The sequence below is a fragment of the Meriones unguiculatus genome (assembly GCF_030254825.1).
Source record: "Meriones unguiculatus strain TT.TT164.6M chromosome 13 unlocalized genomic scaffold, Bangor_MerUng_6.1 Chr13_unordered_Scaffold_33, whole genome shotgun sequence".
Classification (NCBI taxonomy): Eukaryota; Metazoa; Chordata; class Mammalia; order Rodentia; family Muridae; genus Meriones; species Meriones unguiculatus.
The window spans coordinates 448,237-468,178 of NW_026843645.1; the positions used below are offsets into that span (position 1 = coordinate 448,237).

Below are 19,942 nucleotides of genomic sequence, written 5' to 3' on the forward strand. Positions count from 1 at the left end.
GACTACACAGATTTTGCATTCCACATATGCTGTCACCCTTAAATCTCTTTCAGGTTCAGATTCCAGGTTAAACTTTGACTAATTCCAATAGGGACAGAAGACTGAATGTATAGTCCTGAAAGCAGACAAAATTCTACTGAGCACATCTGTCTTCTAGAACACAATATATAGTCTATAAGATAGATTTAAAGGATTTATGATTGTCAAAATTCCCACACATAAAAAGGAGAGAGAACACTCATGCAGAAAGCATCACAGAAAAGTTAACTATGAGCACTGTTTGCAGATCTTTGATGAAAGTTATACTGAGCTATTCTAACTTTAGAATATAGTGGCTTTTGCCTCTGAGGAGGCTGGCTCACAACAATACCACAACTGCTAATATGCAGGACCAAAATGAGTTCATTTCAACTAGCCTTAGCTGCAGTCTCTCTCAGGGCTATGACATCACTGCAGCAAATTCCATTTCATTAAGCTTTATTTTAATTTATATGGATGTTTGGCATGTGTCTTTGCACAGTACCTACAGATGCCAGAAGGGGCCATCAAATTCATTGGAAATGAAACTACAGATGGTCAGCTACTAGCTGGTTTGTGAAATGTGATCTGTGTCCTCTTAACACCCAGTGCTCTTAAGTGCTATGCCATTTTTTCTTTAAAATTTATTATTTTACATGTTAATTAAAATATATTACATCAATTTCCCCTTGCCATGTCCTTTCTTCATCTCTTCCCAAATTCTTCCATTCCAATATTTCTTTTTAAGTATGTGAGCAATTATGTGCAAATATATGAATTATACCTGAGTCCATTTCTGTTGCTTCTGTGTATATGGATTCAGGGCTGAAGACTTTCCACTGGATATGTAATGAGGGAGCTCATCCCCACCTGAGGCTAATTTTCCCACTTGCAGGAGAGTTCCATTTAAGGAGTCTGACCCTGAAGTGACCTAAGCTGCCTTGGACAAGAAACATTAGAAAACCCAAGTGGTAAGTAAATATGTTAGCAAATAATTGCTGGTGCCATGGCTCTGAGTTTCTGGAGCCGCAGGGAAGACTATGGATAGTGTCCTGGGCCAATCAACACCTCTCTTTGTTCTGAGGGCCTCCCACCATACCACTGACCATTCTTTCCTTGGGTGACTTTGAAACCTTGAAATTCCTGCCTCCTCTTTGTAAGCACCATGATTACAGACTTGTGTTGCAATACCTGGCTGTTGTGGCTTCAGTTCATTTAGTGATGTTATAGAATGACTATTTGAGTAAGATGAGCAGTTACACATTACAAAACGTTTATCTCATTGAGCCTGAGTTTCACTCTGTAAAATGATAGAAATCTGCCCCAGTCTTTAAATGAGTTATAACAGACTGGATGATAAAGGAAAACAACATTCCTCATAGATAAGTATATATATATATATATATATATATTACTTGATCTGGAAGAACTCAGAGCTATATGACACTGATTGCATTAGTAGATTTTTTTTTTGTAGCGTGAGTCACATTACATTAATAAACTAAACCAGGACAAATAGAAGAAATTCCACATTCCTAATACTTATTGGTATTTTCCACAGTGTAACATTGCAGATGTATTCCCAATGAGGTTGGAAAAGTAATTAATTATCTTAGTATAATGTTTTAGTTTAATGTATCAGTGATTAGTTTAATGTATTAGTTTAATGTATTAGTGATCTATTAGAATAGATTTGGGGAATGTGATACAAATTTACAATTAATTTATTAACAGTTAATTTTTTAACTAAAAATGAAATATAGATTCAAAGTGTTATCACTATACAATTTTTCATCATAAAGATGTATTGGATATTTTAGAATGTACTCACCTATGATGTTGTATATCTGAACTTCACTTGGAAAGAGTACGCTTTGCCAGATTTGCTCTAAGAAAAGCTCAGCAAGCATGTGATTTTGGTGACCTACAAATTCCTTAGGTTGAACAGTGATTATTTTACAATTTAACCATTGTTAACTACTTAATAATTAATAACAATGTAATTGTAATCTTCTATCACAACTAGAAAGTGCACTCAAAGTAGTGACTACTACATATCTTCTGCTTATTCTCTGAGAGAATTATGTTGCTTCTTTAGGTATCCCTAGAGTCACATGGCTTGTAAGTATTTTGACAAATTATATCCCTATTAAAAAAATAACAAGTGAAAGATTACCACATTCATATAGTTTGACATTTTATTCCTTGTGGACATGTGGTATAAGTATTAAGATTTCTCCACAACAACATTCTTGACTCTCATAAACTTCCCCTCTCTAAATAAGTATATGAATGAGTAACACCAGCTTTACTGTGGATTATTTGCTTATTAGAATATTATTGAACATATAGGTTCGTATTATGTTCTCTTGGAATATATACAATTTATCCTTGTTCATTCAAAGGCTGATTTCTCTACCCCACTATCTGGTTTCAATCCAGACACTGCATTGTGATGCTTATTCTAAGTATCACCTGTCTCAAGTTTGTGTAAACATGCCACCACTTTTTCTCTATATTTTCAATTAAACAACCAGCCCCAATACTGTGCAATGGAGAGAATAAGGTAGGACATCCTGGTTAGGAAAGGAGAGAAGAAAGTGAGGAGGAGAGATCAGCAGGAGAGAACTTGGAACCATGAGTAGAGATAAGCCAGACCCTAGAATATGACTGAAAGCAATAATGGGTGAAATCTGAATCGTTGGAAACAATGCAGGCTTGGAGGTTTAAGATGAAATAACTATTGCCCAGCATTGTGCACTGGGTTAATTAAATAAATCCCATTCTCTGTATGGTATTTGGGTATATAGTTGGTTTAGAATTAACCACTGTGGCAGCCAAAATGGAGTTGGTAGCCAAAAAGAGTGCATATTGCTGTTTGGTGCTGAATTTGAGCAGTGGCTTCTGGTAATTGGAATTTTGCAAACATGGCCTTGGCAAACATGGGTATTATCTAAAGCTCAGTTTCTCACAGACTGACCTGGGCATTCTTTACAGCTGGGTGTTCTGTCCCTGAGAACTAGATATAAATTCATTGCAACCATGGATACCAGATAAGTAAAGTTTTTGTAACCTTAAGTAAATCCTCAGCTGCTTTGATAAGTGAAACTGTTACCGTGAGATAATTGCTTGTGACATTTTGATTTATAAGCACTGTTTAAAGGCTCAATAAATGGCACCTTGATCAGAGTCTTGACTTGGTGTCTTCCTTGTGTCACCCTGCTCTTTTTCCCCCAGGCCTCACTTAGGCAGATTCAACTGTCACTGCGGGCAGCAAAAAAAACACTGCTTAACTAAAGGTAAATAATAGTAATCATTAAGAAACACAACAAATGGCACCCAACTAATCTAAGTATCGACACCCTTTAGATCATACTTCAACATAATTTGGTGGGAGGAATAAGCTCCCAGTGATACAACCCAAATTTAAAACCTAAAATCTTCCTGGTCAATTACTGTCCCTTTAAGAGAGACTCCCAAACAGGCCCAAGAGCAAAAGACAGCCTACTGTGGGCAGATCTGAGACTGAACATAATAAAACTGAAGGCTGCTACAGTCTAACAGGAGGGGGACACAAGCATGGCTTCCTTACACTGTGGCTGGCTTAGAGCAACAGCAGCAGCCATGGCTGGAAGGAAAAGGAACTGTAGGCAGACAGATCTCTAGACAGAGCTTGGGATAGAAGTGCGTCTAAAACAACAACAAAAATGCCATGGCAGAGGGGGTTTTAATCCCTTTGGCTTTGTTTTGGTTGTCATAGTCATGGATCTGGTTGCAATATGTTTAAGGGTGATGGGTCTTCTCCATGCCTTCTAAGAGAAAGTTCAAGGAGAAAATGGGAGAAAACCCAAAGATTGGAATACTAAGTTACAGACAATAAAAAGGGCATTCCCCCTAACAAAAATTAGATTAATAACGACTAAAATCCAAAACTCTCTGACTGCAAGATACTTGTCAGCTCTTTCTGGTAAAGGTCCACCATTTAAATATAACAACAACTAAATCCAAAAAATAACCAACTTGCTTGTTACAGTCTAATTCACACAACTGACCCAAAATGTAGTATTTTCTTGTCTCTTTGCTTGATTTTCATTTAAAGGCTTTGCTTTACAATGATATGGATTTGAGAATATTTAAACAAGTTGGTGAAGGCACATTCCTTTAATCCCAACACAAAGTAAAAAGAAACAGGCATATCACAGAGTTCCTGATCAGTCTAATTTACATAATAAAAGGGTGGTATCTCCTGCTGTATAGCCACTTGCAGAGATAAGATTCAAAATGACAACATTTTCCTTAAGGTTACCATGTAAGTTCTTTTTTTCTTAATAATAAATTCTATGTCTTTACTGTTCTAAAGATTGGATACATACCAATTTTAGGTTTATGTAGAGAGAAATTATATCACATTGACCTAAAAAGGCCAGCCAATCTCAAAAACTGGTACTTCCACAAAACTGGTATAAAAGGGTATTTTGGCTTAAGAAATATGTTCTGTAGGTCAATGTCAGTACTCAAAATTAGGCTGGGAGACAAACATGCAAACTGCATGTCTCCCATGTATAAAAACTTTTAAATGCTGACTAAATTAAGATGTCACACTGCTCTGGAAGCAGGCTTATCCTTTCAACTGTGAGACATGTTCACAGGAGACAAATGTTGATCATGCTTGATGTAAAAAAAGACACAGGAGGCTTACAGATGGCAAAGTACACACCAGCCTAGTTAAGTCCTAAAAGCTCAAAATTTATAATTCATATGTTTAAAAGGCAGAACTGTCCATCCCATATCAAAGAAGGGGCAAGCCAAAGATAGACAAAACAAATGTCAAAACCCAGGTGCAAGATGCCTAGGATATGTTTAAATGCTACAGGTAAAAGGGAGTTTATATAAAGTTTAGCTATAAAGGCTTAATTTCCCATTCTGTATAAAAAAGAGACAAGCCAAAGAATAGCCACAGCCAATGTAAAAATCTAGGTACAAGATGCCTAGGGTTTGCTTAAATACTAAAGGTAAAACGGAGTTTTTATTAAGTTTGGTTATGAAGGGATAACTGCCCATACTATAGAGGATAGTACAAAAACAGCTACAACTTATGTAAAAACCTAGGCATAAACCTCTAAACAGGTACAAGATGGCCAGGGAATGCTTAAACTCTAAATTAAAAAAAGGAGTTTATATGAAGTTTACTTAAAGCATGCCTTTTTAATTGCTCAAGGCAACCAATTTGTCTCAGCAATGGGAGGTCTTCTCTCAGGAAATAGGTAGCAGCTTGGCCTAATAAAACAGGCACTCAAGAGCCCAAAAATGTAATTTTGATCTATACAACCTTGTTTTGATTTTTAACATGATAATGATTGTATGTTCAATAATAATGGTAACTTATATTGCTGATCCCTTTACATGGGAAAAACTCTGAAACTGACTGACACATAAAATATGTCTCTAGTAAGAACTTCAACAATACACGGCCAAGAAATCCTTGGCTATAATAGTCTCAAAATTTATTATGCCATTCTTTCAATTGGCATAGATAAAAATGGCTTACATTTTAGTTTTATCCTGCACATCTCATACATTTATAATTTTATAACTGCATAATGCTTGTGGAAAGTTGTATGTTTGCAGAACAAAAGGACCGGACACTAGAGACACTAGATGAAACCTGACAGAAATCATCCTTTGAACATGCTGAGACATTGACATATCTGTTCCAGCATTACAAGTTCCAGCATTCTGCTTGTTCCTTCCTCAACTGCTTCAATAGTGATTTTTCATCAAAGCATGCTCCCAAGAGAACGCTGAAGAAAGCTACTAATTTCACTTTGTCCAGAATTTTAGACTGTTCCAAACAGGACTTTCATTAAGCCTGAAATTTCTCAACATTCAAGGACTAGACCACAGATGATAATGCTTGCTTAATTGGTGATTTTTCCCAATTTCCTTTGGGACCCCTAAAAGGATTTCTGCATGTCCAAAATGTCAGCTAGAAGAAATCCATGAGAACAACAAGGAATGCTTGTTAAATTTTTAATCAAGTCATAGTTGTGTAAGACACTAGTATAATTTATCATAGGAGTATACATCCTAGGTTACACAGATAGATATAAATCTGTAGACAGATCGATTACATAAAGATAGGTAGTCTTCAAAAACTTCAGAAACCTACAGAATATGGCTTCAAAAAACCTAAGGCAAAAACCAGGCAAATGTTTCATGGCCTGTTCTCTTGTTTCTACATTGTCTCATGCTCAGCTAGTTCTGTTATCCATTCCAGGGCCACTTGCTTAGGAATATTGCCACCATCAATGGAAGACCCTTCCACAGAAACCATCAATCAACAGAATCTCTCACATACACAGAAACCAGCCATTTTTCTCAATGGTTTATTTATTTATTTTTGCTTTACATCCTGCTTGCAGTTCCATACTTCCTCTACTCCTGATATCATCCTCCTACCCTCCTTGTCCCTGCGATTCCTTGTTCCATTCTTCTCAAAAAAGGGGACCCTCTCCATACTAACTCTCCTCAGCCCATCAAGCTGCATACAAACTAAGTGCATCTGCTTCCACTCAGGCCAGAAAAGGCAGCCTAGTTAGGGGAAAGTGATCCAAAAGCAGTCAACTCTGTCCATGTCACAGACAGCCCCCACTTCAACTGTTAGGCGAATGGCATGAAGACAAAGCTGCCCCATAGCAAGATATATGTCAGATGCTCAGGTCCAGTCCATGCATGCTTTATGGTTGGTGGGATCCAGCCATTTTATGATGGCATTCTGTCAAATGAAATCACCATGTGAAAACAACTCAGAATTCTCACTATGATTGAGAAAGCATATTACACACAGAAAAAAAGTGACTGCTGTATTTACTGTACAGCCACAGCAATGAGGATTGTGCACAATTATTTGTGAAAGAATAAAGCAAGGCAGAAAATAATGCCAAGAACAAAAGTCCAACAAAATAGTCAGTTTTCATCAAGGTATCTATGGGAACTCAGCCACAAAAAAATGTGAAGTAGTCCAATGTTACCTATGATTTTATACATGTAGAAATAAATACAAACATCAAAACTCTCACAAAAATAACTCAAGTAAACACTATCCTGTTCAAGTAAACCTCTGATACAACTGATCTTTTTTTTTTTTGAACAGAGTTTCCATGTGCTAGAGCTCTTTGTAAATGGAGGTCATTAGAAATGTGGTCTATGGCACTACAGTCCCCCCACTCACCGTGCGATTTAAGACAATCTCACCCCCTCTCATTTCCATAAAGAAAACAAAATTAAAAAGTAATTTTATGTCTACTTCCAGCCACATCATATATAGCACAAGATATGAAATCTGCCCTATCTAACTGCAACATAGCCTGCACACTTGAGACACCTTTGCAGCTCAAAAACTCCTTTTATATGTTGGAATTGAGTTCTTTAAATCACATCATTGTGGTTGCTACTTGTGGAAAGTTTAAAGGATGTTAATCAAATATTGCTGAAGGTTGATCTACAGTCCTTCCTTGACAACAGTTTCTAACCGATGTGTAAATTAATTTTATTGCAAAAAATGAATTTACAAAGCAATGTTGAAAACGTCTATAAATTTGACCATCATTTTTCCAAGCTGTCTTTCCACTGCATACAAAAATAGATAGCTCATTACATGACTCACATGGGTAATTTTTAAAATTCTGCTGTGGTACAACCTTTAACTTTAAGAATTTAGGAGTTTCAACTAAGAGGAAAGCCCTCGCAAACAACAGACTGTGATCAATGTGACCTGAACCAACATATCTTATCTGAGAAATATTTTTCCAACAATTTGAAGATGGACATATTCTATAATTAGTATGCATCCCCAGGGAGAAAGTAATGCAATTAAATTGTTAATAAAAAATTCTCTTTAATACTAGCATGCATCCAGCTCTAGTTAATGCTAAAAGAGAATACAGCTTTAAAATGATTTTGAATTCCCTATATGCAGTCATCCTTAAGTATCTTTTAAGCTCAGTCCCCATAGTAAACAATTTCAATATGGACTAGAGATTTCAAGTATGGCCAGTGAGGCAGATGGGAGATTTGTACAGCAAAGATGTTACTAGAATTATTTAAGCACTCCACTCCCCTGATACAGTGTCACGGTCATGTGTGGAATGGAACAGAGGTTTCAAATGATAGGAAAAGTTGAAGGGAGAAAGTATAAAAGCTGGTTTTAGAAGGTCTGACACAAGCTATGTCTTCTCCTAACTAAGCTTCTTAAGAAGAATTCCATCTTGTATCCTTCCAGAGAATAAATGGAAGGAAACAGGACACATCTATGAATTGATCAGAAATTCATATAATGGGAGAAAATCATGAGGAGTCTCGTGAAACAATGCTGCAAAAGGTGAACATTATTTACCAAAACCACAGTGGCCTTGAAACATAGTCCCATGTGTTGGAAAGAGTTGGCCTCTCCAAATGTGAAGCAAACCCTTTTCAAACACCCTGACCCAAATCTCAACAGTCATATACCTGGCTTTAGAAAATGAGCTCTTTTTTATTATCAATACCTCAGAATCCTGGGGAAATTTCAATGCTTATGCCCTAGGCTATACTGACTTGGCTAAGTATATCTAAGAAGCGGGGTGAGAAGCACTTATGCCATTCTCCATATATCACCACCCCTAGGAGAGCTGTGTTTCATCAGGCCAGCCCTCAACACAGCAGTGTTTTTCCTGTTCAAATGGCTGTCCCCAGATATCTTGCCCATGTGATAAAACTATGCTTTTCTCAAGAAAAAAACTGCAACTTTTTGGCATACCAGGCTTTAATGTTGGCTGTGATTCTGTAATGCACCATTGAGCAGCTTGATAGATGTCTCTTCTCTGACATGGATATGAGCCAATAGTTGCTATGCAACAAGGCTGTCCCCTTGGTTATGGTTGGAGACAAATTTGTTGACAATCCTCCTGGGCAAGCATGTTTCCTAATCTCTAACCGGCCGCGTTCACATGATACTTATCTATGGGATGATTTAAAACATCCCTTAACAAAATTATACTTGGTGTGACTTGCAGCTTCTAAGCACTGGTAAATCTATTATATCAACAATTCTACTCATTTCCATAACAGGTTTCTACTGAACGTCTACTGAACTCAACATAGATGTTATTTACAACCTCCACAATTCTTAATGCATCTTACACCTACGTGTCCAATACCAAGGGCAAAACTTTTAGAAGATACTAAAGAAAGTAGGCCTCTCCAAGTTTGGCATCTTGCCACATATATTTCTACATTCCTGCCCCTGTTACAAATATTTTGTGCATATGCAGCCCCAGGGCATATAATGAAGCAGCCTCCAGAGCACAGTCTACTCCAAGAAACTCTTACACTTTGCTACCTCATTTTGCTAGCAATGTGAAATAATTTCATATTCCCACACTTACAGAGCCATCTCCCAGTCAGCCTCTTGAAACATTTTCTTAATTATCTGTTACCTGGTTAAACTTGCTATTATTTTAATAAAGATGTCTAAATTGTTAAAATATATCACCTACAAAGCCCTCACTTACTAATGGATAGAGGACCCACTTCTTTGTTCCCTTATCACCGTGTACTCCAGAACAAACATCTAGGAATGTAAATTAAGGACCTTGGATTCCAGACCTGGGAGTAAAGTTTAAGGAATTGCAGACAGGTGTCCTGGATCAGTGCATACTCCAACAGAAACTCCCTTGCTTAACTAAACACAGTTTTAAAATTTGATTGGATGATCCCAGCACTCATCAAGTGGCTCTCCCCTTGTGGATTTAACCCTTTAAATATATAATAAAGCTTACCCAGGGCACCATTCATATCCTGAACTGGCCATCTCCCTGGTCTCAGAAAATAAAGCTTTCATTTTAACCTTCTGTTCCTGAAGTGAGTTTTCTCGGCTTCCACTCTAAACCAATATAGTGAAGATATTCAGATGTCCCCTCTGTGTTCATGGATAGGACAGGGATCTCTCCCCTGACTGCTTCTGGCTGCAGGTTCCCACCCAGCCCCAGGAAGAACCCTACACAGCAGCTCCGACTATTCAGCCTCCTGCTCCACCAGGTTAGGGGCAGAGGACATACACTCACCATGTTGTGACTTTGGAACCCTAAAATTCCCTCAAAGCACACAGCAGCTACACTCAGACCACAGCATACCAACCATTAAAACCTGCTCAGCTACAAAGCGAACAGGAAGCATGATGTCCAGAAGAACCAGCCTCTTCCTCTGACTGGGGGGATGGCCTCAATGTCCTGAGTGGCCAGTGAGTCTTGAGTGACATGAGCACCTCCCTTAGGATTAGAGTATACTGAAGGAACAAGGCTTAGTGATTCCTGTCTCAGGCTTCCATTTCAGGGCCAGACCTTTTCCAGATCTGCAGAGATTTGTACTTCATCATCATTTGTGCCTGTCTTCCCCTAGCTTACCCTCTGTCATCCAGCACTAAGTAGGCATGTTTCTTCTCTTCCTCCTGGAATTAAGGTGGATAGCTGCTCAGCCCATTATTCAACCTGTCGTAGAGTGAACAATATGTCCCACAGGTGGAAGGCTGCCAAGACTATTAATAATTAAAGAGAAATTTTAGAAAATGCAATGGGAAATTTTTTTCTATGAAATCAGAGGAAAAAATTGGCTGGTGTAGTGGCTCTGTTGGTACAGTGCTTTCCTTGCATTCATGAAACTGTGGGTTCAAGCCCAACACCACATAAAATTTGACATGGTGGCATTGTTTATAACCCAAGCACTTAGGAAGTACACATGGGAGAATCAGAAGTTTAAGAATAGCCTTGGCTAGTGAGTTTATGACTATCCTCAGGTCCTGTCTAAAAAGGAAAAGCAAAACAAAACATGGCTTTTTTGCACCATTGAGCATAAAATCATTTTTCATACATTCCTCACATGCTTTCTACCATGAAGTTACATCCTCCAAGTCCCCAGATGTACTTATGTCAATTAAAATTAAAAAAAAAAAAAACAAAAAAAAAAAACGAGAGAACTAAAGGAATGGCTCAGTGGATAAAACACTTCCTGCTATTCCAAAAATAAACCTGAGTTTGATTCATAGTATCCACCTAGGGTGGCTCACAGCAGCTGATCCACTTCCACTGGATCCCATGACTTCTTCTGGCCTCCTCAGATGACAAACACAGGAACCAAACAAAAACAAACAAACAAACTAACAAATAAATAAAGTCTTTAATGACAGCTGCAGCAGGCTGATACCTGTGGGTTCAAGTCCAGCCTGGTCTACAGAGTAATTCCAGGACATACAGGGTTACATAATGAGACCCTGTTCTGAAAAAACAAAAATAAATATGAGAATTTAATTTTTTTTCAATTTAATTTCATTGCAGTAAAGGCATATAGAGGCATCAGATATCCTAAACTTGGAATTGCAGTTGGATATGAGCCATGAGATATGGGTGCTGGGAAACAAACTCTGGTCCTGTGCAAGAGCAAACTCCTTACCTACCTGGTCAGGTGCTCCTTCCCTTCTGAGGCATAGTTCCATGTAACTTAGGATGGCTGCAAACTCTATATAGCTGAGAATGACCTTGAACTTCTGTCTTTCTGTCTTCACCTCTACTGTGCTAAAGACTACATATGTTTACTACCATCTCTCACTTACAAAAGTACTGAGGATAAAACCCAGGGCTTCATCCATGGTAGGTAGTCACTCTACCAACTGAGCTACAGCCTCAACAGGAGGCCCATTTCATGTTAATGTTCAACAGAAGCCAGCATACAAAGTGGCTATAGAAGAACATATTTTTAATGGGGTAAAGAAATAGAGGAATACAGATGGCAGGAGAAGTTAATTGAATTGTTATCACATGAAATTTTAGTGTTTAGATTTTCTTGACACCTTCAGTATTTTAGTAGGTACCATGTAGAGGGAAAGAGTATGTGTAAGCTCAGTAATACACTCCAGGATTCTCTGTACTCTGAAATATGAGGTAGGAAAATCCAGAGTTTGATGCCAGCCTAGGCTGTGCTGTGAGTTGGAGGTCAGCCTGGGCTGTGTTGAGACCCAATGTCAAACATAAATTGAAAAAAAAGGCCACATGAATGTCAACTGTTATTCACAAAATGAAAGAGAACCCCTAACTATATAATAGACCTTGTTTTTCTTCCTGTCTCCCTATCTACATCTACTGTACTGAGCTTTATTTTACCTAGAATGGTCTAGAACTCTTTCTGTGAATCAGGCTGCCCTCCAGCACTCAGCAGTCTCCCCCAGAGGAAAACCACCATGCCTGCTGTATCTATGATCTCACCTTTGCTTCTATTACACATCCCAACCTGCCCACCCTGTCCAAGGCCCATCCCCACATCCTAGAATAATCTATTTTATGAGTCATGCTGGCTGTCACTGATGGCCCAAACATGGTCTTTTCCCTCACTTATTAAAGAATCTAGGGTCTGGCCATGATGGGGAAAGGGAGGTGAGGAGGGAGGATATGGAATTCAAAGTCACCCTCTGTTATATGGAAAAGTTTGAAGTCATCCTGATCTATAGAAGATCCTGTCTCAAAAAAAAAAATGAAAAATAAATAAAAAGGAAAGGGAAAGAAAGAGGAAGGGGTGACAAAACTATCATGGGCCCATTCACTCTTTCTTCAAGTTTTTACAAGCAGCTTTCACATGTATGGCTCTTGACCTCAAAAGACCTGACACACGCACACACCTGCCCTCCCTACCCTACTCTGCCCCAAGACAGGTAACAGTTGGAATGGGTGGAAGATGCAGTCTGAATTTTGACGCCAGATTCACCCAACATGGAGGCTTAAGACCTACCTTAACCACCCTTCCCTTGGTCCAGACCTGGGCTCTGAAGATGCTCTTTCTGGTCATACCCATTCTAAGACCCAAACCAGAAGCCCCACCCTTGTCTGATCCCGCCTATCCTTACACTGGAACATGCCCCTCCACTAGCTCCTCCTCCATTTCATTCAGACTCTGGCCTTAAGTCCCACTGCCCAGGACTCCAACCTCATTCCCATTCTCATGACTCCATTGGTCAAATACCACAAGAGCCCACCTTCGACCAGTATCACTGGCTGCTTAGATGACAATCTTCTTCACAGCACACCTTCTCCCATCTCAACAGTTACCAGGGCTGAGACTGAAGTAGAAAATAATGGACATCTCAGGACCTCTCATTATTGGGTAGGAATCCCCTAACCAGGGTCCAGCCTCATGGATCACGTATCAAATGGCCATGTCTCTTATCAGTCTTCTCTGGTGGACCTAAGGGGGTGGCAAATTGATTGAATCTCCTTGGGATGGGGGAGGGCAGCTGCTCCCTTCAGTGGATGAAATGGCACCTGCAGACCTGTCAATGGTTTCTGGCCCCAGGAAGCCTTCAGAGACAGCCTGGCCTGCATGGGTTGCACAGATGTGATCATGGGCATTGGAGAAGCAGTAAAAGGACAGGGAAGCTCTGCTCTGTGATTGTGGCGCTCTCGATGCAGGTAAACCTGCTCCAGATGGCCTCTTCTCCTGGAGGCATCAGGTGCTGCCAGGCACTGTGGGGGAAGCCAAGCTTAGGGCATGACATGGGGTCACCTCACCTCCACAACCATGCTAGAAGCATGGACAAAGCATTCCCAGCTCTGGACGCTGGAACTCGATCCTCATCCCACCACGTTTGCAGTCTCCCTCCACATCCCTCTCAGGGCTTCTAGGACCTCATGTTTCCTCTTCACAATTCCCCACACAGATCAGGATCCCTAGACATCTTTCACAGGACCCCTCTCTCAGAACCTGTCCTTGGCTTCCCATACACCAATCTATAGAACTGCCCTTCACCATGTGTGTCCCTCACCAATCCACCAGCAGTGTCCCAGAAACCCTCCCATCTGTACTTCCATTTCCTTTATTTATGTCATCCTAAACCCCTCACTTGTGTTTGTTTTATGTGTCTGGCCTGTACCCAACATCAGAACCCTGTGCCCTTTCCTTCTGACTCCTCAACATCCCATGCCTTGCCTCTTAAATGAGAAGTTTCCCAACTGAATCCATAGACATCAGCTCAGCCTGATCATTTGGCATTCCTCCTCATCAGGGGCACCACCATAAAAATCATTTCTTGTTTTCTGAGAGGACTATACACTGTTGATGATTTTGACCATCTAGACCCCAGCTTCCTGAAGAAATGAACATGCAGGACTTCCCAGAAGATAATGCTGAATCCCACTCCCCATAGGCGTACCATGGTGTGCTGGCCTGAGAATTGTTGATCATCATAACATTAGTTACCTCACTACAAACAGCTAGCGCCAACTACTGTCAATGCAAAAAAACTGTCCATCTCTTTCTCTTCCATCACTTTCTGTGCTGTGACTATACCAGTTTAAAATCTGGTCATAGAGACCAATTCTTGCACAAGTCCTTCTTCATTTGTAAGCCCAATAAGAGAGAGAGAGACTGGAGGACACTCATTCAGTAGCCTGTTTTTCTTTTTCACTGATCAGTCAAGGTCCAGCCTGTAAGAAGTTTTAGAACTGTTTTCCCAGCACAGGGCAGCAGGGGTAGGATTGGGTTTCAAAGAAATTCCCCATAACATGGCATGAAGCAAGCCTGGGATCTAGGAGACATTTCTCTATACAGAAATAAATAATCAACAGCATTTGAGAAAAATGGAAAGACATTTCCAATGATATAGAATCACTGGGGATAAGAAGAGATAAGGGCAGTGATACATTTAGAGACAATCAAATATAATAGAAATCAATAACTGACCTTTTAAAAAGATAAATATAATTTAAAAAGCAATAGACCATAGGTATAGTGACTTGGAAAAAGCTCAGGCAAATCCCTGGCAGAGGTAATGGCATTCATAAGATACTGTGTGACCTTCCCTCAAGTGTGACATTGCTTAGTTCTGTAACCTGACACACACAGCTACAGTGAACTGCCTTTGTCTCAACCCTCAGGACTGGCATAAATGTGTAAGTGGATTAGACATATCTGCAAACGACAGTCCTCCAGTTGGATATTCAATATACATTGGATCAAGCTAGTCTCCCCAAATTGTACACCCACCAATCTGGTTTGTCTTCATTTATCTGACATTAATTCATACATGCGGTGACATAACAAAATCATGATCAGAACCTTTTTTAAAATGGTGACATCAGCAGTTGTTGGCCTAATCTATTTCTGCCTGTGATGTGCATAATAAGCCAGTCCTCCTATTCTCAGCTGAAATCAGAAGCTGAGCTCTACATGCATATTTTTTCCTGTGATTGCAATGGAGAGTTGACTATATGACCCCAATAAGTAATTTTCAAACTCAGTGGTGGTACTGCCCTTTAACTGAAAGTTTTATTTACCTTAATCAAGATGACAAGGTCATTGTCCTGAGGAGTAACAGACTGGGATCAAGGTCATCTGAGTCAATGTAGAAGAACTTGACTCAGAAACATTTTTCTAGATGCCTTGAGCTGCAGCCGTTCAAGAATTTACATCTTTCACAGGGAGAAATCACTTCCTACATCTAAGAGTTTAATGAAGAAAAACTTCTTCAAAGATAGAATGCATTCAACTCTGTATACTGTTTCAAGAGGAACTGACTACAACAGATTTTACATTCCATGTATGTTGTCACCCTTAAATCTCTTTTTTAGGTTCAGGTTCCAGGTTAAACTTTGAAGAATTCCAACAGGGAAAGAAGACTGAAAGTCTAGCCCCATAAGCACACAGAGTTTTAGAGAGCAAATCTATCTTCTAGACAATAATATATAATCTAAAAGGATTTATGATTGTGGAAGTTCTCACATATACAAAGGAGAGAGAACACTAATGTAGAAAACATCACAGAAAAGTTAATTATGAACACTGTGTTTGCAGTTCTTAGATGAAACCTAGACTGAGCTATTCTAACTTCAGAATACAGTGGCTTTTGCCCCTGACGAGTCTGGCTCAGAATAAAGCCACAACCACTTATATGCAGGACCAAAAAGATTCATTTCAACTAGCTCTAGCTACAGTCTCTCTCAGGAGAGTTCCATTCATTAATGACTAACAGGAATCTGACCCTATGCTGCCTTGGAAACAGAACATTGGAAAACACAAAGTAGTAAATACCTTAGCAAACAATTGCTGGTTCCATGGCTCTGAATTTCTGGAGCTACAGGGAAGACTATATATACTGGCCTGGGCCAGTTTCTCTCCAGTATGTGTTCTTTCATGCCTGCAAAGACAATTGGTACATGTGTAAGCTCTTCCATATTTAATAAAGTGATAAATGTTCTTATCTGTATGAGTTAATTTTATAATTTGTCTAATTGTAAAGAAAAATCAAATCTTATAGTTTTATCACTTTGTTTACATTCGTCATTTTCCCCTTCATTATGGAATGTTTTGTTTCTTTGAAGATACCTGTGATGGTGAGAACATTAATTACATGGCTCACATTATAGTGTACTTTACTATGAGGATTTTACATATCTTTATTTGGAAGAACTCAGTGCTATATGATAGTGATTGCACTAATAGATTTTTCTATAGAGTGAGTCATATTACATTAGTAAAGTGAACCAGGACTAACAGAAGAAATTCCACATTCATAGTACTTCCAGGGATTTTCCACAGTGTAAGATCGTAGATGTATTCCCAATGAAGTTGGAAAGGTAGTTAATTATATTAGTTTAATGGAGTAGTAATCTCCCAGGTAGAACAGATTTTGTGAATGTGATACACATTTATAATTAACTTATTAACAATTAATTATTTAACTAAAATGAAATATAGATTCACAGTGTTCTCATTATCCAATTTTTTATTGTATAGATGAATTGGATATTTTAGAATGCAGTGACCTATGATGTTGCAAATGTGAACTGCACTTGGAAAGAGTACACTTTGCCAGATTTGCACTAAGAAAAGTCTCTACAAGCATGTGATGTTGGTGACCTGCAAGAACCCCATGCCTACAGGTTGAACAGTGATTTTTTACTATTTAATAGTAATTTAACCATTATTAACTAATTATTAATTAATAATAAAGTAACTAATCTTGTATCACAGTCAGAAATTGTACTCAAAGTGGGGACTACTACATATTTTTCAACTTTATTCAAAGAGAGAAATATGTTGCTTCATTCAGTATCCTTATGCCCACGTGGGTTGCAATTATTCTGACAAATGATATACCTATCAAAAGAAAAATAGTAAGTGAAAGATTACCACATTCACACAGTTTGACATTCTGTTACTCATGGACATGTGCTTTAGGGATTAAGGTTTCTCCACAACAACATTCTTCACTCTTACAAACTGCCCCTCTTACTAGCAAGTACATGAATGAGTATCACCAGCTTTACTGTGGACTATTTGCTTATTAGAAGATTACTGGACATATACTTATCCCCTATTTAATGTGTATTCATTTTGCAATGTCTGAGTGGCATGAGATAATAGATTTGGAGTTCTATAGCATAGCTCTGATGTACCTATGATTCTAATGGTTGATATCTGTTAATCCATTGTTCCCTTTTCTGCTTCCTTAGAGGAATGCCTTGCAAACACAATTCATATATCTGACACTGAGGTATTTGGACTTGTGAGAATTTAATAATCATCAATATACTTAAAGTACTGTTTTTTTTTTACACTGTTGCTTTTCAGAGGCACTGTGAAAATACATATTTGCATCCGTTTGCACATGAAGATTACCTTCCACGTCCTCCAGAACTTTGACAAGGTTCTTCAATATTATGGTGTTCCCGATTGTAACCTAAAATGTGTAACAGAAAATGTATGATCTATTATAAGAAATCCCACAAATATACACTTACTATCCTCTGTGAACTGTAGAATGATGCCTGAGTTAATCAGCTTATTCTTCCTTCATTACAATTAAAATTACATAAGAACCTCAAAAACAACAACAGTTGCCCCATTGTTTTAGAAAGTGAAGTAAATTAGCAGTCTTACCTATAGCAAACAGGTTCCAGTATGTCTCTAGCATCACATCTTTGTAGAGACTCTTCTGGGAAGGATCCAGCAAAGCCCACTCTTCCCGAGTGAAGTTCACATGCACGTCATCATAAGTCAATGCATCCTAAAATATTCCATACATGTGTACAACAGAAACCATGATAGTGGCATCACTGTAACTGTATATATCATGGAAAATATATGCACAAAAGTCTCATGCTTCCTCAAGTTATTTCCTGACACAGAAGTACTAATGAAATCACTAATTCATTTTAGAATGAAAATTAATAAGGTTCACCTCTGTATTTTCTTCAGCTTTTGCATAGGATATGGCCTGGCAAGAGAAATGCCAATTCACAGACAGAAAAAGAGAGAAGCAACCAACAGAAGAAAAGTACTGAGCACACCTCCAAGAACTTGTATGAACAATTACTAACTACAAAAATTGGTGCGCAAGCTGTGAATGTTGTCTCATGCATTTAATCCTAGTACTTTGAGGCAAAAACAGGTGTATCTCACTGAACTGGATTCCATCCTGGTTTATGGTATTTGTCCTAGGACAGGCATACGTATATATTAAGGCTCCAAGTCCACTGCAATAATCACTCTAATATACATAAATGAATCGAAGGACTCAGGGGATTTTCCTTCGGAGAAGTATAAATTCACCTGAGCTCTGTATTGACCTTCTAAAAACCTGAAGGGTCCCAGTTTAAATGATATTAATAAGATCTTACTAAAAGTATATGCAGGTTTAAACAGTTATAAATGGACAAATGAAATAGTAGCAATTCAGGTGTTGATCATACATAAGCAACATAAGGCAGAACAAATGGGTCAGCAGTGAAGAGTTCCTGCTGATCTGGAAAATAACTGAACACAGTTGCCAGTATTTACATGGGGCTCACAACTATCCATTATTCCAACTTCAGAAGCTCTGAGGTCATCTTATGAATAACCTGAGGACTACTTCTAACTACCGTGAGGCACATAAGAGGTGGCATATTCATGCATACAGGTAAAGTACTCATATTCATTCATTTAAAAAATTCAAAACAGATAGGTAGTAAGAATGTCATGCACCTGGAATGCAATATCCTGAAGACTCAGATGTGGTAAACATATGACATCCTGAGAAACAGAATATACTCTGCCAAATTTAAAAATTCAGAGGGCTAATATTAAGAATATATGAAGAACCTAAGAAGTTAAACACCAACAAACCAAGTAATCCAATTAAAAATGGTGTACAGAGCTAAACAGAGAATTCTCAATACAGGAACACTGAATGGCAGAGAAACACATAAGAAATGCTCAACATCCTTAGTCATCAGAGAAATGTAAATCAAAACAGTCCTGAGATTTCACCTTACACTCATTAGAACTGCTAAGATCAAAAACTCAAGTGACAACACACACAGGAGAAGATGTGCAGAAAAGAGAACCTGCCTCCATTGCTGGTGGGAATGTAAGCTATGGGATGTTTTAAAGCAGTCCTTAGCTAAAGTCAACATGGTGTATGACTTACTATCGCCTATGCACTGGTAAATCCTTTACATCAAAAATGCTACCTGTTTACAACACAGCTTTCTAATGAGGTGCTATGAACACATATGTATTTTCAACATCCACAAGATTAAGTCCAAATGTATCTTACACCTACATGTCAAATGCCAAGAGCAAAACATTGAGAGGATACTAAGGAAACTAGGCCTCTCCGAATTTGTGTCCTGCCAAGGACATTTCTATGTTGAAGTCCCTGCTGCAAATGCTGTGAATATGCAGGCCCATGGTGTGTAAGGAGGCAGCCTCCAGAGCCCAGCCTTCTCCCCCATTTTGGTAGCAAGAATAAACTAACTTCACATTCCCAACCTTACAGAGCTATCTCCCACCGGGCCCCTTGTAACATTTTCCCAAGTATGTGTTAACTCGTTAAACTTGCTGTTACCTTAACTGAGGCACC

General features: G+C 38.7%; 1 protein-coding gene across 1 annotated transcript in view; it reads right to left on the reverse strand.

The window, feature by feature from the left end:
* Positions 1 to 19,942, reverse strand: part of LOC132650797 (zinc finger protein 431-like) — a 63,988-nt gene that overhangs the window by 18,056 nt on the left and 25,990 nt on the right. Inside the window, exon 2 of the mRNA XM_060376117.1 lies at positions 17,977 to 18,103. Coding sequence (XP_060232100.1) covers positions 17,977 to 18,103 — 127 coding nt within the window. The remainder of the gene's footprint in view (positions 1 to 17,976; positions 18,104 to 19,942) is intronic.